This window comes from Rhinopithecus roxellana, chromosome 15 (assembly GCF_007565055.1).
Source record: "Rhinopithecus roxellana isolate Shanxi Qingling chromosome 15, ASM756505v1, whole genome shotgun sequence".
NCBI classification, from domain to species: domain Eukaryota; kingdom Metazoa; phylum Chordata; class Mammalia; order Primates; family Cercopithecidae; genus Rhinopithecus; species Rhinopithecus roxellana.
In genome coordinates this window covers 61,212,588-61,235,186 of record NC_044563.1, presented here as the reverse complement: position 1 = coordinate 61,235,186, position 22,599 = coordinate 61,212,588, and the positions used below count along the sequence as shown (strand labels likewise).

The 22,599-nt window shown below is 41.9% G+C and overlaps 1 protein-coding gene across 1 annotated transcript; it reads left to right on the top strand.

The window, feature by feature from the left end:
• Window positions 1-935: 935 nt before the first annotated feature.
• On the top strand, window positions 936-11,984 carry CUNH11orf40 (chromosome unknown C11orf40 homolog; the record flags this gene model as incomplete). Its single annotated transcript, XM_010366951.1, is given in 7 exon segments — window positions 936-1,052; window positions 5,233-5,393; window positions 11,003-11,113; window positions 11,115-11,139; window positions 11,787-11,847; window positions 11,850-11,938; window positions 11,940-11,984. Coding segments are annotated over 7 exon segments (609 nt in total), but the record flags the coding sequence as incomplete, so codon positions are not given.
• Window positions 11,985-22,599: the final 10,615 nt, after the last annotated feature.

The following is a 22,599-nucleotide window of genomic DNA, read 5'->3' as shown; positions in this document are numbered from 1 at the left end:
AATCACACAGCCCTTTTTGCTTGAGCTAATTTTCACTAGGAAGAACCCTGTCATATTTTCCAAGGGAATAAATTCATTTTGGGCCATCAAGAGCCAGCCATAATACCACCTAATGAAAAAATCTATAAGATTCTGGTTATTTCTTCACAAAAGTATCTCTTTATTACAGGAAAATGCAGCAGAATCGTTCAAACAGCAGAATATCCTTAGAGATGGATGAGCTTAATGAGTCTCTTGAGATTGAGGTTCAGGTCAAGACACATCAATTGCTTAAGGTCTTTGGCCTCCTGCCAGGAGAATCTATCACTTCCGGCTCTCTCTGTGTGTCCTTCTCTACAGTTTCCATTGCTAAAAAGCTAATCAATAAATACAAGCACATTTTAAGCAAGCTTTAAATGTATTTTCCAAATTTGTCTCTGTTATTTGAGTTCTAATAGTTTTGTTTCTGTTATTTTATGCCTGGATCTTTTAAAAATCAAAATTGAGAAGGTGAATATATTTTTATGTCGGCTTATATTGCTTCTTATTGACTTTTGTTTATTTTTTGGTCCTCATTATATTTTTAAATTATGTTTAATTTTATTCTACCTGTTTCATAATGTCTTAACAAACAGGAACTATGATAAGAAGCATGGGAGCAACAATGGGACAGTCCATTCTATCATCAGGAAAAGTCTGACCATTTATTCCCTTCACCCATTGTAAGGTATATGGATGTGTTTTGGTCAAGGAATAAGCCAAGGCAGATATCCAGGCCTGCATGATTCAGCGAGTTTGTTGGACAGGTGTGCACTTCTACTTGTTACATAGATTGTTTGTGTAACTTCATACTTGACTCTGAGCCACTAGTGTCTGTAAAAGGTATAATCGCCCTGCTAACACTGTACAGGGGCTTTTGGGGCTTGGCTTAACTCAATATGGTGCTGGGGCCCAGAGAAAGACAGGCAAAGCTATCCATCTTGCAGATGGACAGAGGGGCCCCACAACATGGCTCACGCTGGTGCCCAGAGAGAGAAAGAAGTAAGCTGCTGACCCTGAAGGCAAGGGAGAGCCAGCCATGCAGCTGCAGGCATGGGGACAGCAGGAGCCACAGAGCCAGAGCAGACAGTTGAGTTAAGGTGGACAGTGTGAGGAAGTTGTTAATAAGAACTGCTGCTGAATGAAATCATCTTTCACCTGCCTACGGACCGCCGAGTGTTCTGTTCATCCATCCACTCTCCTCAGACTTCAGCATGGGCTGGACCCAAACCCTGGGATCTGACACCCATCTCAAGTCCTCTCAGAAGACTAATCAGATATGACTTTCCCCAGTTGTAAACTGTGTAGCTCCACACAGATCCCCCTTGAAGCACTTATTACCGCATAAGCTGGGAGTGTCAGCTGCTGATAGTTCACACCTGCATTTCTTTCCAGGAATTCCTTCAGCCAAAGGGAGCTATATTACCCTAAATTAGCCACCCTCCATTTGCAATGATTGTATTTAATAACTAGTTGATAGTGAGTTTAAAGGCCTGACTCCCTTACCTAACTCAGGACAAGTGTGTAGGACCATCTCCATTCCAGAGTTTCTCGTAAATCAGCTGGGAAGTCTGATGAAACTGCGTTGTAATTCACCTTCTCCCTCTGCAAAATTCTGCCACCTTTGCACCTGTTGAGACATTGTTTCTGAGCTTACATTCTGATAAACTTTCAGCATGGAAAGGTCTTAAAGTCAGTTTCTAAGGAACCCAACTTAAGACAGTTGATAGCAGGAATGGCCCCAGAAAATGGACTCTCAAGTGTGATTATAAGTTGACAGGCTGGAAATGAGGACCCAGAAGACTGTTTTCTAAGTTGTCCTGAACACAATTAGGGCAGGAGAGTCCTTACCATGCTAAACCATATGCTTCCCTTTTCTTCTTCTTTTGCTAGTTTAAAAGGTACTTTTTGATAGAGGAAAAATTCACTGAAAGTTAACTAATATTAGTTATGTGTCTTTATTCTGAGTTGGTTCTAGATCTGATCTAGAATCTAGGGAGTGATGTACATTTCACAGTGTACAGAGTTCATTATTTTACTGTCAAGTTTAAGATTCTAGCCCATGTCTGGCAATTGCAACTTTTTTTTTCTTTGAACCCTGATGTTAAATGTTGGAAGGTGAATTATGATACCATAGTTACAGGTGGACACACTCAGGAGTCTCCCAATTTAAAAAAATCAGCCCCAGCTCTCAGCTGCCACTTTGCTTCTGGTTTAGTGAGTTCAGGAGACTCCGTGGCTCCAGCTAATCCAGGCTTCAAGAACTCTGACCAATGGCGCTCTCTCACCTTCTACTTAAGTTAAACTTCAACTGTCTGTAGGCTCTGTAAGCCACTGACTGAAATGAGGTGGGTGGGGTCGGAGCAGTTTGGGTAGAGACTGGGAAACTTCTTAGGTTTTTTTTCCTTTCTGTCTGTATCTTTCTCTCAGCTTTTTCTGTTTCTGCTTCCTTTAAGAGATAAGAAATTCCCTGCTGATTGTCTTTGAGAGAGACAAAATGAATAAGGGACCTAGGTTTAGTCCCATTTCCTTCCATCTCTCTCATAATCCCACGACTTGCCCAGGAAGTGAAGACTGGAACAACAAGCTCAACATTCCTCACTTTCACTAACGAAATAGTGAAAATCGGCACTGAACTGAGATGCTTTGGGCTGGTGAAATACTAGAAGATACTTCTTAGTTCTGGTAAAGCTCATCCTTTCTCTCACCACTTTCTTCCTGTGGTTATTGTGGGGCCATTGGAGTAACCCCAGACTGGGAACAGTTTCTAAAGAAGGGCCTCACTAAGAAGCTGGGATGGGAGCATTAACCCTGCTTTCACTAGGAAGGCTATTTCTAATTCATAAGCTTAACGTCCCTTACAACAGAAGGCTAGAAGAAGGACCTTCTCAGCTGGGCGCGGTGGCTCACGACTGTAATCCCAGCACTTTGGGAGGCCAAGGCAGGCGGATCACCTGAGGTCAGGAGTTCGAGGCCAGCCTGACCAACATGGAGAAAACCCATCTCAGCTAAAAATACAAAATTAGCGGGTCATGGTGGTGCATGCCTGTAATCCCAGCTACTCAGGAGGCTGAGGCAGGAGAATTGCTTGAACCTGGGAGGGGAGGAGGTTGCAGTGAGCAGAGATTGCGCCATTGCACTCCAGCCTGGGCAACAAGAGTGAAACTGTTTTTTTTTTTTTTTAAAAAAAAAAAAAAAAAAAAAACCTCTGGTTGGCTCAAGCTTCACTTATGACTCAGGCACAAACTGGCCTTACCATTATTGATAGGGAAGGTTGTGAGCTACTTTCCAACCAACTCAAAATATTCCCCATCAGAGGGAAGTTGCTTATACATACATACCCCATCCTCTTGATGCCTTTACTTATTTTATAGCTTTCTTTTCTGAAGCCATCCAAATATTCTCTCCGGAAGGACTAAATGTTATTTCACTTTCTAGGATGCTTGCCTTGGCTAAGGCTTTTTTCCCTAACAAAGCCTTTTTTCAGAACATGAGAGTTCCATTATTCTGACTTAAGTTTTCTTCTCTCCCTTCTCTCCCAAATGACCTTTCTGGTGGATTAAGACTTAGAAGACCCTTTGGTATTCATTTAGGTTGATTCCCTTTGTCTTGATGGAAATTGGGAGACCACAAGGCTAGGGAATGACTTACTGGGAAATGGATATATCCCTAGTGTGCTCATAGCCACTGTTCATTGCTTCCTCTTCCTTTGCCATTCAAGCTTACAAATCCAGTCCGGGCACGGTGGCTCACGCGTTTAATCCCAGCACTTTGGGAGGCCAAGGCGGGTAGATCACGAGGTCAAGAGATCGAGACCATCCTGGCCAACATGGTGAAACCTCGTCTTTACTAAAAATACAAAAACTGTAGCTGGGCGTGGTGGTACATGTCTGTAGTCCCAGCTACTCAGGAGGCTGAGGCAGGAGAATCCCTTGAACCTGGGAGGCAGAGGTTACAGTGAGCCAAGATTGCACCACTGCATTCCAGCCTGGCAGCAGAGCAAGACTCCATCTCAAAAAAAAAAAAAAAAAAAAAAAAAGCCAGGTCTAGTAGTGGGAGCTTGTAATCCCAGCTACTCAGGATACTGAGGCAAGAGAATCACTTGAATCTAGGAGCAGAGGTTGCAGTGAGCCGAGATAGTGCCATTGCACTCCAGCCTGGGTAACAAGAGCAAAACTGTCGCAAAACAAAACGAAGTTTACAACTCATTTCTTATTTTGTCCTCATAGAAGTATATATGGTCCCTCTTACTACATACTTTCTCGGGTTCCTAGGTGTTTTCAAGAAAGGGTTCCTAGATGTTTTAGTCCTTGAGATTACTCTTTCTTAATTGTTGTTTGTTCAGGATCCCTTATGACCCCAAAATTCTAGACTAGAATTGATCATCACACTGTTATCTTGCTTTTCTTGTGGGACCCTAGACCCACAAGTTCTTTTCCATACTTGATGTAGAACCTACAGATTTCTTGACCTCACTTTCTAATAGGGATCTCTGCTTCTATGTTCCTCAGCCTACAGTTTGAGGGGTCTCCACTTAACTTCAATGTTCTCTGCTCTAAGCAACAATACCTCTGAAATGTACATGGCTAGGGGATGGAATTGGACCAGTAAATGGGATTGTGATGCTGATCCTAAAAGTTATCTTCCTTCCCTCAATCTCCAAGACATTTCTGCCCTCAGAATGGAAGAACCCTGATAGAGGCAGAAGTCATGAAGTACATTGAGACCCTTGTTGACGGGTAAAACCTAAGTGTACACAGCTATATAGGGTAGAATGACAGACACTAGAGACCCAGACGGTGGGGAAAGATGGATGAGAAATTAATGGTAAAAATGTATGTCATTCAGGTGATGACCACTAAAGACCCAGACCTCACCACTATCCATGTAACAAAACTGTATAACCCTTAAACTTGTTTTAAAAAAATCTAAGTGTCCTTCCTGTAAGGGACTCAGTTGCCTATTGCTTTAAAGGGCTTTCAAAGCATTTTCCTAGGGGTTGCATGAATAGCTACTTCTGCCTGACTGAGGGCAGAGCTATGCCTTTAATTCAGGAGCTCACAGACACCTTTCATCACATACTGAGACTGTCAAACCAGCAAAGCTAGCCATCCTCACCTGTGGCTGCCTTTCTTTTGAAGAGCTTATCTTGATTCAGGGTAAAATAAAGACTCCTGTGTTTCAGAGTGTGATGGCTCATGATAGGAAACATAATCCAAAAATATCCTTATAAACTTCTACAGAGCCTTTGACTTAGATGAGGATGTGTTCATACACCAGGCCAACCACCCACTAACAGTGCTGTCTAGTGTGGTGATGGGTAGTAATGACCACACCTTGGCAGAAGGTGATAAAAGACCTTGCTTTAGGGTACTATAGGTACCTGGCCTCAAGGGATGCCCTTCAAGGAATGCAGCAGTGCCCTCGGAGTAAGAAAGTACTAACATGCACTTTCAGTAGCTGCGGTCCAAATATAAGTGACCAGGGGTCTCTCTGGTACCCTTTTATAAAGCCACTAATTCCATTTACAAGAATACTACCAATTACCTCCTGAAGGCCCTAACACTTACCTGGTCTCAACTTATGAATCTTGAGGGTGTACACACATTCAAACCATAGCAGCATATAAAAAGCATAAGCTTAACAAACACTACCTAATAAATCACATGAATTGTTAGTGTCTCAGTTTTTTCACCCCACTTAAAAGGCAAAGTTCCAAGTTGGATTAAACAAGACCCCATACATATGACATCTATAAACTCAAAGAATTGTAAGAAATCATACGAGTGGGAAAAAGGAGTCACTTTTACGTCAGATAAAGCAGACATTAAATGAACAATAAAGGGAGTTACATAATGATAAAGGGTTCCATTCTACAAGACTTAACTGTCATAAGTATGTATGCACCCAACATTGCAGCACCCAGATCCATAAAACAAGTACTTCTAGATCTATGAGAAGACTTTGTCACTCAATAGTGAGGGACTTTAACACCCCACTGGCAGTGTTAGGTCAAGGCAGAAAACAAATCCTGGACTTAAATTTGACATTTAACAATTCGACCTAGGAGACATTTACAGAATACTCCACTCATCAACCACAAAACATACGTTCATCTCATCAGCAAAGGGGGAAATATTCTAAGGTCAACCACATGCTCAGCCATAAAGCAAGTCTTAATTCAGAAAATATCAACTATACACTCTAGGACTACAATGGAATAAAAATAGAAATTGATACCAAGATCTCTTCAACCACAATTACATGGAAGTTAGACAACTGGCTTCTGAATAACTTTTAGGTAAACAAACTATGGTAGAAATTATTTGAAATAACTAAGCAAATGCAACATGCAAGTCTCTGGGATGCAAAAACAGTTGAAAGTTATGGTATTTAATGCCTACAATAAATCTAGAAAGATTTCAGACTAATCATCTAACATCACATCTACAACTAGAAAAACAGGAACAAACTAAGTCCCAAAGCTAGCAAAAAAAGAAATAACTAAAATCAGCTGAATGAAATTGACACACAAAAATCCATACGAAGAATCGACCACAAGTTGGCTTTTGAAAGGATAAACAAGATATCTAGACTGCTCGTTAGACTAACAAAGGAACAAAAAGATTCAAGTAAGTGCAATCAGGTGAGAGGTGACATTACAACTGATCCCACAGAAATACAAAATATTATCAGACTGTAATGAACACCTCCATGCATACAAACTAGAAAAACTTAGAGGAAACATAAGTTTTTGGGAACACAACCTCCCAAGATTGAATCAGAAATTAAAACCCTAAAAAGACAAATATTTAGTCCTAAAAGTGAATCAGTAATAGACCTATCAAAAACCCTGGACCAGATGGATTCACAGACAAATTCTACCAGGCATATAAAGAGCTAGTACCAATTTTACTGAAGCTACCTCAGGATATTGAGGAGGGACTTGCCTCCTAACTCATTCTATGAAGGCAACATTACCCTAACACCAAAACCTGGCAAAGATAACAAAACTACCAGTCAATATCCCTGAGAATGGACACAAAAATCCTCAAAATACTAGCAGGCCAAATCCAACAGCACATAAAGTCAAATCATCATAATCATATGCTTTATTCCAGGGATACAAGGCTGGTACAATATAGCAAATCAATAAAGTGATTCATCGTGAACGGAACTTAAACAACCTACATGATCATTGCAATAGACATAGAAAATACTTTTGATAAAATTCAACATTGCTTTGTAACAAACCCTCAACAAATTAGGCATTGAAGGAACATACTTCAAAATGAGCCATCTGTGACAAACCCACAGGTGAAAAGGACACAAGCACACACTGAAAGGACAAAAGCTGGAAGCATTCCCCTTGATCTAGAACGGGGCAAGTGTATTAGTTCCACGTGACTGAGGAGGCCTTACAATCATGGTGGAAGGTGAAAGTCATGTCTCACACGGCAACAGACGAGAGTTTGTGCAGGGAAACTCCTTTTGAAAATCATCAGATCTCATGAGACTTCCTCACTGTCATAACAGCATGGGAAAGACCTGCCACCATTATTCAATTACCCCCACCAGGTTCCTCCCATAACACATGGGAATTCAAGAAGAGATTTGGGTGGGGAGACAGCCAAACCATATCAGCAAGGATGCCCATTCTCACCACTCCTATTCAACGTAGTACTGCGAGTTCTTGCCAGAGCAACTGAAAAAGAGAAGGGCATCCAAATAGGAAAAGTAAAACTGTCTGATATAATCATGGACCTAGAAGACCTAAAGACTGTCAAAAGTCTCCTCGAACTGAAATAATTTCAGCAAAGTTCCACGTAGAAAACCAATGTACAAAAATCAGTAGCACTTCTTATACACCAATAACATTCAAACTGAGAGCCAAATCAAGAAGGCAATCCCACTTACAATAGACACACACACACACCCCTAGGAATACATCTAACCAGGGAGGTGAAAGATCTCCACAAGGAGACTAAAACACTGCTGAAATCAGATGACATTAATGAGAAAATATACATGCTTTTGGCCTGGCAGAATCAATATCGCTAAAATGGTCATACTATCCAAGGTAGTCTGTAGATTCAATGCTACTTCAAACTAATGTCATTTTTCAAAGAACTAGAAACTATTCTAAAACTCATAGAACCAAAAAACTTGAATAGCCAAAGCAATTCTAAACAAAAAAAAAGCCAGAGGCATAACATTGCCCAACTTCAAACTATACTGTAAGGCTACAGTAATCAAAACATCGTGGCACTGCTACAAAAACATCATTTAGCCCAATAGCCCTGAATAGAGAACACAGAAATAAAGCCACATACTGACAGTCATCTGAGTGTTGACAAAGTTGACAAAGATAAGCAATGGGGTAAAGACTCCCTATTCGATGGATGGCTCTGGAATAGCTGGCTAGCCATATGCAGAAGAATGAAACTGGACCCCTACCTTTCCCCATATACAAAAATAAACTTAAGATGGATTTAAAGATTTAAATGCAAGACCTCAAACTGTAAATCCTAAAAAACTCTAGGAAAGATCATTCTGGACATTGGCCTTGGGAAATAATTTATGACTAAGTCCCCAAAATCATTTGCAATAGAAACAAGAATAAACAAGTGAGACCTAACTAATAGAGCTTCTGCACAGCAAAAGAAACTATCAGAATAAACAGACCTACAGAACTGGAGAAAATATTTGCAAACTATGCATCTGACAAGGGCTAATACCCAGAATCTACAAGGAACTTAAACCACTTAACAAGCCAAAAAAAAAAAAAAATTGACACTGTGAATGCTTCTCAAAAGACATACCAGCAGCCAGTAGACAAATGCTCAATATTACTAATCAGAGAAATGCAACTCAACCACAATGAGACACCATCTCACACCAGTCAGAATGGTGATTATTAAATCAGATGCTGATAAGGCTGTGGAGAAAAGGAAATGCTTACCAACACTTGGTAGGAATACAAATTAATTCAGCCACTGTAGAAAGCAATTGGGACATTCTCAAAGAACTTAGAACTACCATTTGACTGGATATATACCCAAAGAAAAATCATTCTGCCAAAACACATGCACTTCTATGTTCACTGCAGTGCCATTCACAATGGCAAAGACATGATAATCGATCTAGGTTCCCATAAAAGGTAGATTTGATTGGGGAAGCGAATGGGGGATGTAGTACATATACACCATGGAATACTATGCAGCCATAAGAAAAGAGTAAACTCATGACCCTTGCAGCAACATAGAGCTTGAGGCCATTATCCTAAATGAATTCACACAGGAATAATAAAACTAAATACCACATGTTATAAGTGGGAGGTAAACATTGGGTACTCATGGACATAAAGATGGCAACTGTAGACTCTGGAGTATACTATGAGAGAGAGGGCAAGGGTAAAATTATTGGGTACTATGCTCATTACTTTGGTAATGGGATCATTTGTATCCCAAACCTCAGCATTACACAATATACTCATATAAAAACCTGCATGCATACCCTGAACCTAAAATTAGTTAATTTTAAAACTTCCCTCTTTTCCACCAAGTAAGTGATCCTTGCTGATAAAACACATTACTGTGCCTACAAAAAGACCAGAAGTGGTTGGCGGGTTGGGGGGGCGGCGGTTTGGTGGATTTTGTGGCTGGGGTTCAGGGGTTAATCCAGAGAAAGGACATGGAAAACAAGAAGGGTTTTCCAGATTAAAAAATATTCTTTAGATAAAACCAATAAAATGCTTGTACACACAGAACTACAAGGAATTGGCAAGCTAGAAACCCAGGAGAGCTGATGGTGTAGTTCCAGTTTAAGTGTGAAGACCTGAAGACCAAGAAAGCTGATTGTGTACGTTCCAGTCCAAAAACTAGGCTCGAGATGAGAGCCAACATTTGACTTTGACTTGAAGGTAGGAAAAGACTAATGTCCTAGCTCAAGGCAGTCAGGCAGAAGGGTGCTCTCAATTACTCTGCCATTGTGTTCTTCTACAGAGGCCCTCAACTGATAGGATGAGGTCCACCCACATTAGGGAGGGTAGCCAGCTTTAATCTAAAAATTCAAATACTAATCTCATCTAGAAACCCTTCAGACACCCAGAATGTTTGCCCATGTGTCTAGGCACCCCATGGCCCTGTCAAGTTGATAACGTAAAATTAACCATCACATAATATGTCAGGATTTGGAATCAAGAGGAAGATGGTAAGAGGCCACAAAGACCAAGTGACTGACTAGAAGTAGCTAAGATACTGGTATTGGGATGCAGAGAAGACCTAGTTCAGGAACTGAGCTGGGAAGTGAGGTGCTAGCTTCCCCTTGTCTGCTCAGGGGAAGGGGTCTAGAATAAAAGCTAATAGAAGGAAATATGGGACATTCCTATATTTATAATGTGGGATAATACAAATAAATAATACAAAGTTCAATATGAAAGTGATATACCTTGAAATACTGTCCTAAAGTTTCAGGACAATGCTTACTGTAGCTCCAGTGTGCAAACCCTAGCTGGAGTCTTAGTCAAGAATCTTTAGACTCAGAGTGGACATTAAGACAATGGCTCTCCTGAATGAGATGCCTCCGAATAATGCCACCCTGCACCCCACCTCAAGTTGTCAAACCTCAAGGTCAAGACGCCTTAAATGCTCTAACTGGTCCATCACCTTGATAGCTGGGAAAAAGGATACTATGTGGCATGTCAAGATTTAAAAGGTCAACCTTGTTGTCCTTCTTAGGAGGTATTAGAGTTAAATTGAGGGGACAGGTTTCAACAGGCATCTTCCATCTGATATCGGCACATCTGAATCTTTAATCTCAGGGTTAGGTGCTGAAAACTTCAAAACTGCCAGGATGGGCAGAAATTGAAGAAGCCAAGATGTTTTGGTGAATGGTAAATTGAATTTCTGTAACAGTTATCATCCTTTATGTGCCGCCTCCTAGAGCTCTTTCATTTCAACATCGCTTCTCTTGCCCTTCAAAGACTTTGCTATCTGGAACATGTTTCCAGTAGAGTCTCTGTTTCCTGGATCTCAGCCCTTCTACCTGCGGGAGCAATGAAACACCAGCTTCTATGTTACTTAATGGATCTTATCATGCTCTTTCTGGTTAGCAGGTCAGGTTTAGGCCGTGTCTTTTTCATGTCTGTGGGGAATGTCTTACCCTGTGGTTTCTAGCTGGATCTCCTAGAGACTTCTTGGTGCCCCAGCCATTAATGGGCAAAACAATGCCATAGAATTTGAATGGTTTTAGAGCTACTTTGGTAACAGTAATCATCTTTCCCCTTCTGGTCACATTGTTTTTTTGGTCCCTTGTGGTGTGAAATGAAGTGGGTACTTCAAAATTTCAAAATATTTCTGGGATCTTCCCAGCATCTACTCAATTTTGATGCTTCTCTTCTGTAGACGTGCTCATGCACTACTCCAATCCATATGCCTCTGTTGCATTCCAACTTGTTACAAGTCTTCAGTTATTTTCTCCTTTCCTGCCATTGACCAGCAGTAAAACAATTTGCCACTGAACATTAGTATATGTGTGTAGCTTCACCATGAAATTGAAGGGCTTTTTCACAGTGAACAACCAGACTCCACCTGAATATGTCCATTGGAAATATTTTCCTCCATTGTCATTCAAGGTATGCTTAAATGGAGTTATGCAGCAGCCATCCATCTTTTTTTTTTTTTTTTTTTTGGCTCGTACTCTATCTGTGATCCATCTATGAAACAAACTTAGGCGTTTTCTTAGTGTTTGTTCTTCATGCTCTGTAGTGTATGAGCCTTAAAGCTACCAACATGCAACACTGCAAGTGTTCAATAGCCACATGGGACTGGCCATTGAATTGGACCGCACTGATTACAAAACACTTCCATCAGAACATTCTGTCCTAGCACTGCTCCAAGTCTTTATAGGGCAAACCTATGTGTATAGATCGTGTGGATGTGAACTGTTTGAAGTCCCTGCCCTGATGTAGAAAAATATTTGCCAAATCAATGACTGCAGTATGGTGATCATTAAATCAGATGCTGATTCAGGTGTTACTGTGCTGTGGCAGATACCATATCTGGCAGAGCAGTTGAATTGGGGCTAACATTTGGTTGAATGTGAGGTACTCTTTCTGTAGGATCTTTGTGTTTTGGGTGCTGTACTGGTGAACTATATGGGGATATGATGAGGGCCATTAACTGCATCCTTGAGACCATTTTAAGTGTCACTAACGTTCTGTATCCCTTCTGTTACGTAACACTGTTTACTGTCTTGTGCGGAGAAAGGGAAGTTTCAAAGGCTTCCATCTAGCTTTCCCCACTGAGAACACTTGCCTCATAGGCCAAAGTTATAAGTAGACATATCTCTTCTGAGTATACGTTTGAGGAAAATGATCCCCAGGTGCATTCCAATATCGGGGATCGCCTATGAGCTGGCTATCCATTATACTCCACTATGAACTAAAATCTACTACCCGGCTTCCTATTTCCCCACTGACTGGGGAGCCATAATGAATTTTGGGTTGCTGGGTATCAGTGTTCTCTAAAGCTTAGGTCACACATTCTACAAATGGTTGGTTATTCTTTTCTCCAGTGTGAAATTACCTGCATGAATAACCATAGGTCCCCCTAGGGGAAGGATTAGGGGAATCACTATCAAACTCATAGCAAGCTGTTGACACCTTCCTTGAAGGAAGACACATGCAATCAATGTGTCCTAAGCCTAAACACAGGGGAAAGGGTTATAAATATCGTAATGTAATAGACTATAAAATGGTCATGGCCTAGCTATTTTTTTTTAATAAAGTTACTCACAGATATTATGTTACTCAGTAGTTACCTTCCACAAAGTCTAGAAAGCCCAGGAATCTAGTGGTCAATATTCCCCTTACGTTCCAATCCCCCCACCACCCCCAGAAATCCACAAATCTCATTGCATGAGAATTTCAAAGGTCTGTATTCCTACCAGAGAAGTGCTGCTATCTAAGCATCCTTTGTATTTAATAAATAAGATGTTTGAGAATTGCATCATTGGAACTACCTGACCTAGGATTACTATTTTCAATTTTAGTATATGTGCTGCCGAAGCGAGCACAGGATTACTATTTTCAAAGTCTACTGGCAAATGCTTTCTTTCAAAGCCTAAGTACTTTTCAGCCAAGCGACCTGTTTCTACATTTTTTTTTTTTTTTTTTTTTTTTTTTTTTTTTTTTTTTATTATACTTTAAGTTCTAGGGTACATGTGCATAACGTGCAGGTTTGTTACATATGTATACTTATGCCATGTTGGTGTGCTGCACCCATCAACTCGTCAGCACCCATCAATTCATCATTTATATCATGTATAACTCCCCAATGCAATCCCTCCCTCCTCCCCCCTCCCCCCTCCCCATGATAGACCCCAGTGTGTGATGTTCCCCTTCCCGAGTCCAAGTGATCTCATTGTTCAGTTCCCACCTATGAGTGAGAACATGCGGTGTTTGGTTTTCTCTTCTTGTGATAGTTTGCTAAGAATGATGGTTTCCAGCTGCATCCATGTCCCTACAAAGGACGCAAACTCATCCTTTTTTATGGCTGCATAGTATTCCATGGTGTATATGTGCCACATTTTCTTAATCCAGTCTGTCACAGATGGACATTTGGGTTGATTCCAAGTCTTTGCTATTGTGAATAGTGCCGCAATAAACATACGTGTACATGTGTCTTTGTAGTAGACTAATTTATAATCCTTTGGGTATATACCCAGTAGTGGGATGGCTGGGTCATATGGTACATCTAGTTCTAGATCCTTGAGGAATTGCCATACTGTTTTCCATAATGGTTGAACTAGTTTACAATCCCACCAACAGTGTAAAAGTGTTCCTATTTCTCCACATCCTCTCCAACACCTGTTGTTTCCTGACTTCTTAATGATTGCCATTCTAACTGGTGTGAGATGGTATCTCATTGTGGTTTTGATTTGCATTTCTCTGATGGCGAGTGATGATGAGCATTTTTTCATGTGTCTGTTGGCTGTATGAATATCTTCTTTTGAGAAATGTCTGTTCATATCCTTTCCCCACTTTTTGATGGGGTTGTTTGTTTTTTTCTCGTATATTTGTTTGAGTTCTTTGTAGATTCTGGATATTAGCCCTTTGTCAGATGAGTAGGTTGCAAAAATTTTCTCCCATTCTGTAGGTTGCCTGTTCACTCTGATGGTAGTTTCTTTTGCTGTGCAAAAGCTCTTTAGTTTAATTAGATCCCATTTGTCAATTTTGGCTTTTGCTGCCGTTGCTTTTGGTGTTTTAGACATGAAGTCCTTGCCCATGCCTATGTCCTGAATGGTACTACCTAGATTTTCTTCTAGGGTTTTTATGGTATTAGGTCTAACATTTAAGTCTCTAATCCATCTTGAATTAATCTTCGTATAAGGGGTAAGGAAAGGATCCAGTTTCAGCTTTCTACTTATGGCTAGCCAATTTTCCCAGCACCATTTATTAAATAGGGAATCCTTTCCCCATTTCTTGTTTCTCTCAGGTTTGTCAAAGATCAGATGGCTGTAGATGTGCGGTATTATTTCTGAGGACTCTGTTCTGTTCCATTGGTCTATATCTCTGTTTTGGTACCAGTACCATGCTGTTTTGGTTACTGTAGCCTTGTAGTATAGTTTGAAGTCAGGTAGCGTGACGCCTCCAGCTTTGTCCTTTTGACTTAGGATTGTCTTGGCAATGCGGGCTCTTTTTTGGTTCCATATGAACTTTAAAGCAGTTTTTTCCAATTCTGTGAAGAAAGTCATTGGTAGCTTGATGGGGATGGCATTGAATCTATAAATAACCTTGGGGAGTATGGCCATTTTCACGATATTGATTCTTCCTATCCATGAGCATGGTATGTTCTTCCATTTGTTTGTGTCCTCTTTGATTTCACTGAGCAGTGGTTTGTAGTTCTCCTTGAAGAGGTCCTTTACATCCCTTGTAAGCTGGATTCCTAGGTATTTTATTCTCTTTGAAGCAATTGTGAATGGAAGTTCATTCCTGATTTGGCTCTCTGCTTGTCTGTTACTGGTGTATAAGAATGCTTGTGATTTTTGCACATTGATTTTGTATCCTGAGACTTTGCTGAAGTTGCTTATCAGCTTAAGGAGATTTTGGGCTGAGACGATGGGGTTTTCTAAATATACAATCATGTCATCTGCAAACAGGGACAATTTGACTTCTTCTTTTCCTAACTGGATACCCTTGATTTCTTTCTCTTGCCTGACTGCTCTAGCCAGAACTTCCAACACTATGTTGAATAGGAGTGGTGAGAGAGGGCATCCCTGTCTTGTGCCAGTTTTCAAAGGGAATTTTTCCAGTTTTTGCCCATTCAGTATGATATTAGCTGTGGGTTTGTCATAAATAGCTCTTATTATTTTGAGGTACGTTCCATCAATACCGAATTTATTGAGCGTTTTTAGCATGAAGGGCTGTTGAATTTTGTCAAAAGCCTTTTCTGCATCTATTGAGACAATCATGTGGTTCTTGTCTTTGGTTCTGTTTATATGCTGGATTACGTTTATTGATTTGCGAATGTTGAACCAGCCTTGCATCCCAGGGATGAAGCCCACTTGATCATGGTGGATAAGCTTTTTGATGTGCTGCTGAATCCGGTTTGCCAGTATTTTATTGAGGATTTTTGCATCAATGTTCATCAGGGATATTGGTCTAAAATTCTCTTTTTTTGTTGTGTCTCTGCCAGGCTTTGGTATCAGGATGATGTTGGCCTCATAAAATGAGTTAGGGAGGATTCCCTCTTTTTCTATTGATTGGAATAGTTTCAGAAGGAATGGTACCAGCTCCTCCTTGTACCTCTGGTAGAATTCAGCTGTGAATCCATCTGGTCCTGGACTTTTTTTGGTGGGTAGGCTATTAATTGTTGCCTCAATTTCAGAGCCTGCTATTGGTCTATTCAGGGATTCAACTTCTTCCTGGTTTAGCCTTGGGAGAGTGTAAGTGTCCAGGAAATTATCCATTTCTTCTAGATTTTCTAGTTGATTTGCGTAGAGGCGTTTATAGTATTCTCTGATGGTAGTTTGTATTTCTGTGGGGTCAGTGGTGATATCCCCTTTATCATTTTTTATTGCATCTATTTGATTCCTCTCTCTTTTTTTCTTTATTAGCCTTGCTAGCGGTCTGTCAATTTTGTTGATCTTTTCAAAAAACCAACTCCTGGATTCATTGATGTTTTGGAGGGTTTTTTGTGTCTCTATCTCCTTCAGTTCTGCTCTGATCTTAGTTATTTCTTGCCTTCTGCTAGCTTTTGAATGTGATTGCTCTTGCCTCTCTAGTTCTTTTAATTGTGATGTTAGAGTGTCAATTTTAGATCTTTCCTGCTTTCTCTTGTGGGCATTTAGTGCTATAAATTTCCCTCTACACACTGCTTTAAATGTGTCCCAGAGATTCTGGTATGTTGTATCTTTGTTCTCATTGGTTTCAAAGAACATCTTTATTTCCGCTTTCATTTCGTTATGTACCCAGTAGTCATTCAGGAGCAGGTTGTTCAGTTTCCATGTAGTTGAGCGGTTTTGATTGAGTTTCTTAGTCCTGAGTTCTAGTTTGATTGCACTGTGGTCTGAGAGACAGTTTGTTATAATTTCTGTTCTTTTACATTTGCTGAGGAGTACTTTACTTCCAATTATGTGGTCAATTTTGGAATAAGTGCGATGTGGTGCTGAGAAGAATGTATATTCTGTTGATTTGGGGTGGAGAGTTCTATAGATGTCTATTAGGTCCGCTTGGTGCAGAGATGAGTTCAATTCCTGGATATCCTTGTTAACTTTCTGTCTCGTTGATCTGTCTAATGTTGACAGCGGAGTGTTGAAGTCTCCCATTATTATTGTATGGGAGTCTAAGTCTCTTTGTAAGTCTCTAAGGACTTGCTTTATGAATCTGGGTGCTCCTGTATTGGGTGCATATATATTTAGGAGAGTTAGCTCTTCCTGTTGAATTGATCCCTTTACCATTATGTAATGGCCTTCTTTGTCTCTTTTGATCTTTGATGGTTTAAAGTCTGTTTTATCAGAGACTAGGATTGCAACCCCTGCTTTTTTTTGTTCTCCATTTGCTTGGTAGATCTTCCTCCATCCCTTTATTTTGAGCCTATGTGTGTCTCTGCATGTGAGATGGGTCTCCTGAATACAGCAGACTGATGGGTCTTGACTCTTTATCCAGTTTGCCAGTCTGTGTCTTTTAATTGGAGCATTTAGTCCATTAACATTTAAGGTTAATATTGTTATGTGTGAACTTGATCCTGCCATTATGATATTAACTGGTTATTTTGCTCGTTAGTTGATGCAGTTTCTTCCTAGCCTCGATGGTCTTTACATTTTGCCAAGTTTTTGCGATGGCTGGTACCGGTTGTTCCTTTCCATGTTTAGGGCTTCCTTCAGGGTCTCTTGTAAGGCAGGCCTGGTGGTGACAAAATCTCTAAGCATTTGCTTATCTGTAAAGGATTTTATTTCTCCTTCACTTATGAAACTTAGTTTGGCTGGATATGAAATTCTGGGTTTAAAATTCTTTTCTTTAAGAACGTTGAATATTGGCCCCCACTCTCTTCTGGCTTGTAGAGTTTCTGCCGAGAGATCTGCTGTTAGTCTGATGGGCTTCCCTTTGTGGGTGACCCGACCTTTCTCTCTGGCTGCCCTTAAGATTTTTTCCTTCATTTCAACTTTGGTGAATCTGGCAATTATGTGTCTTGGAGTTGCTCTTCTGGAGGAGTATCTTTGTGGCGTTCTCTGTATTTCCTGAATTTGAATGTTGGCCTGCCCTACTAGGTTGGGGAAGTTCTCCTGGATGATATCCTGAAGAGTGTTTTCCAACTTGGTTCCATTTTCCCCCTCACTTTCAGGCACCCCAATCAGACGTAGATTTGGTCTTTTTACGTAATCCCATACTTCTTGCAGGCTTTGCTCATTTCTTTTTCTTCTTTTTTCTTTTGGTTTCTCTTCTCGCTTCATTTCATTCATTTGATCTTCAATCGCTGATACTCTTTCTTCCAGTTGATCGAGTCGGTTACTGAAGCTTGTGCATTTGTCACGTATTTCTCGTGTCATGGTTTTCATCTCTGTCATTTCGTTTATGATCTTCTCTGCATTAATGAGTCTAGCTGTCAATTCTTCCACTCTTTTTTCAAGATTTTTAGTTTCTTTGCGCTGGGTACGTAATTCCTCCTTTAGCTCTGATAAGTTTGATGGACTGAAGCCTTCTTCTCTCCTCTCGTCCAAGTCATTCTCTGACCAGCTTTGATCCGTTGCTGGTGATGGGCTGCGCTCCTTTGCAGGGGGAGATGCGCTCTTATTTTTTGAATTTCCAGCTTTTCTGCCCTGCTTCTTCCCCATCTTTGTGGTTTTATCTGTCTCTGGTCTTTGATGGTGGTGACGAACTGATGGGGTTTTGGTATAGGTGTCCTTCCTGTTTGATAGTTTTCCTTCTGACAGTCAGAAGGACTCTCTGTTGGTCTGTTGGAGATTGCTTGAGGTCCACTCCAGACCCTGTTTGCCTGGGTATCAGCAGCAGAGGTTGCCGAAGATAGAATATTGCTGAACAGCGAGTGTACCTGTCTGATTCTTCCTTTGGAAGTGTCCTCTCAGGGGTGTACTCCACCCTGTGAGGTGTGGGGTGTCAGACTGCCCCTAGTGGGGGATTTCTCCCAGCTAGGCTACTCAGGGGTCAGGGACACACCTGAGCAGGCAGTCTGTCCGTTCTCAGATCTCAACCTCCGCGTTGGGAGATCCGCGGCTCTCCCCAAAGCTGTCAGACAGAGTCGTTCGCGTCTGCACCGGCTCCCGCTACTTCCCCTGTTGGTCTTCAGCTGTGTGCTGTCCCCAGAGGTGGAGACTACAGAGACAGGCAGGCTTCCTTGAGCTGCTGTGAGCTCCACCCAGTTCGAGCTTCCCAGCGGCTTTGTTTACCTACTTAAGCCTCAGCAATGGCGGGCGCCCCTCCCCCAGCCTCGCTGCTGCCTTGCGGATAGATCGCGGCAGACTGCTGTGTTAGCAGTGAGGGAGGCTTCGTGGGCGTGGGACCCTCCCGGCCAGGTGTGGGATATATTCTCCTGGAATGCCTGTATGCTTACAGCGCAGTATTGGGGTGGGAGTTACCCGATTTTCCAGGTGTTGTGTGTCTCAGTTCCCCTGGCTAGGAAAACGGATCCCCTTCCCCCTTGCGCTTCCAGGTGAGGCGATGCCTCGCCCTGCTTCAGCTCTCGCTGGTCAGGCTGCAGCAGCTGACCAGCACCGATTGTCCGGCACTCCCTAGTGAGATGACCCCAGTACCTCAGTTGAAAATGCAGAAATCACCGGTCTTCTGTGTCGCTCGCGCTGGGAGTTGGAGACTGGAGTTGTTCCTATTCGGCCATCTTGCTCCGCCCCCTCCGATTTCTGTTTCTACATTTTCTAATAAGATTAAGTTTGCTGCTGATAAGGAAACAATTTTACCTGACAACCAAGGTTAGCAGTTGATGATGGAATAAGAGATACACCAAATTAATTCCTAGCATAAGGAAAGTCTGTATGAACTCCAAGCCTCCATGTTAGGTATCTCCCCCAACACCCTTATAACAGCTTGTAGATGTTTTCCAACTAGACTATTGAGTAGACCCTCCAATAACTCATATTACTGAGTTAAGACACACGCAAAATGTATAAAGGAGCCGACTTACTTGAAACTGCAATGGGAGAGTTCCCTAAGCCCCCCTCACAGGATGTGTGACAGGGGTGTGGCTCATATGTTTGACTGAGACCCCTTACACACTGAGGGGTGTACACAGAGACCCCTTACAGGAGGGGGAGCATGCAGATGGGCAGATGCAGGAGCCGGTGTGAGCGACCCTGGGCTCTGGCCCCATGGTAGCATCCAGGGGTGGGTGCCTGTGACTCCCAAAGCCAAAGTGGGCATGTGTTACAGTGTGCTCTTCTAGCTTTGCCATCCCCAGACAGTTTAAGTGTTAAACAGCTCAGCTGACCCTCTGCCTTTTCACAAGGACAGAGGGCCAATGTGACAGCTTTCTGTATTCCAAGCTCTTGTCTGGTATCCAGGAAAAATCAGGTCACACACAGACTCAAAAGATGAACTCAGGGGTTTTATTCAGTGGTGGTGGAGGTGGCTCTCAGAGGGATAGGTGGGGAGCTGAGAAGTGGACAGAGTGGGAAGATGATCTTCCCCTGGAGTTTAGCCATCCACTGGCCAATCTCCTCTCCAACTGTCCCCAGCTGAACTTCTCTTAGACGTTGTCGCCCTCCCGCCACCCTCGGTTTAAGGTTTACAAGGGTACAGGGTCCTGCCCTCCTCCCGCCGCCCTCCTCGCCTTGGGTTTAGGGTTTACAAGGGTACAGGATAGGTAGGTATGGTGGACCAAATGGCAACTTTTGGGCACAAAACCAGGAATACCTGTTGCCATTTAGGGCTGTGGGTTTCCAGGCTTGAGGGTGGGGCTTTGCCAGGGAACCGCCCTCTTCTACCCAGTATTTGTCTCCTGTCCATATCAAAACTGGTCTGAGATCGATCATATCTGGACTCAAGAGCCTATGACACACATCTTGGACTTATATAACTGAGATAAACTGGAATACCAATGCAGTGATCCATGTCAAGGTGTCACATATGCATTTTTGTCTCATCCTTGTCAACCATTCACATCCCTGCAGGCGTGAAGGATCTGAGGACTAAACTGACTTTTTTTAATCTTGCCCAAGTTCCTGTCTAAGGAGTCTGGGGACTCATGTCCTACAAACCATACATTCTCATCAGATGGGTTTTATTTAACTCATATATTGTGACTTTCCAATCTGTCTCTGGCATAACATTACGTGACAAAGAAAATCAAAATACTTCACCCGAAAACATATTTCTTTGGCATACTTTGAAACGGCCCTGCAAAGCCGACATTTGTGGGGGTAAATCTGCATCTGTAAAGAATCTAACAAAGCTAGATCCTTTTTCTTGCAGGCTTTCCAAATCTTAGAGATTAATTGAGTCTAGCACCTTTTAAAGATCTGAATAGGAAACACTTGTGATCTATTGTCTAAGGGCAGCCACTATGAGACTTCAAAAGAACCTTGGTCTCTACAATCTTTAATCTGAACATTTCCTTTATTGATTCCAGGTGTTTTAGATAAACCAGAAGTTTTTTCAACCAGAAAATGTAAGTTTACCTATAGCCTGGAAGTGCCCCCTACCCACCCCACATACTACTTAAATGTATTTGATGTTTCATGTCTCACAAATGTATAAAACCAAGCTGCACCCTAACCATGTTGGGCACATGTTCTCAGGACCTCCTGAGGGATGTATCATGGGCCATGGTCACTCATTTTTGGCTCAGAATAAGTATCTTTAGAGTTTGACTCTTCTCGACAGACAGTTGTATGGCTTCTCATTGAGATCGAGGATAGTGGACTGCTCAACTTCCTGTCCTCTCTATAAAACTGAGTATAAACTTCATGCCAGGTTAAGGCCTTACTGGGTCTTATGGACATACTAATTCAAACTTGTGAACACTGCTGATAATGGCTTAACTGTTCTAATGATTTTTCTGATGGACTCAATTCAGCTGCTTTTGAACTACTTGTTTCTCAAATGTCTTTGTTTTGTCCTATTGCGTTTAGGATAGAACAACACATAGCCAGGTAATGCACATGCACCACAGACTTCCCAGTGCCCATGAGAGGGTAAATGAGTGCTAGGATGAAAAGGCCAAGACACCGAAAATGAACAGCAAACGAGGCCGGGTTCAGGGGCTCATGCCTATAGTCTCAGCACTTTAGGAGGTCAAGAGTTCGAGACCACCCTGACCAACATAGAGAAACCCCATCTCTACTAAAAATACAAAATTAGCCAGGTGTGGTGGCGCATGCCTATAATCCCAGCTACTCAGGAGGCTGAAGCAGGAGAATCGCTTGAACCTGGGAGGCAGAGGTTGCAGTGAGCCGAGATTGGGCCATTGCACTCCAGCCTGGGCAACAAAAGCAAAACTATCTCAAAAAAATAAAATAAAAATGAATAGCAAACCTTCCCTCCCCACAAAATGAAACCTATGGCCCTTAGGAGAAGCAGATCTAAGAAGAATTCTTCATGAATAAGTAACCAGTGCTGAGAATATGAAAAAATGGTGGGAACACTATTGCCTAAAGTCACTCTCTACCTGCTTTTCATGACTTTCATGAGCACAGGGCTCATGAATGCTGCTGCCCTGAATGTGTTTCTGGGGACATACGAACCAGGACTCTGAGTTGATGCAGGTGTTAACTAGGCACTGTTTGCTCCAAGGCAATGCAGGGGACTAACAAGGCCCAAACTCTCACAGTTCGCTTTCTATTGCATCTTCCCATAGCAGTGCTGGAATATCTTCTGTCTCTGGCCAAGGCTACCCCTCACAAACCTACCATCATTCTTCAGTCCAGCCTTCTTCAAAGTCTAATTTGTGTTTTTGTATATGTGGTACTTCTCAGACTGATCTTGGTAGAAAAGGAGCTAGCAGTTATCCTAGTTTGCCAAAAAACCTCACACCTAGAGTTTTGGGAATGCTCAGGACTCAGTCTTTAAAAGTTGCTCTTAACCCTGTTTGTTCGATTCTAATAGGCCCT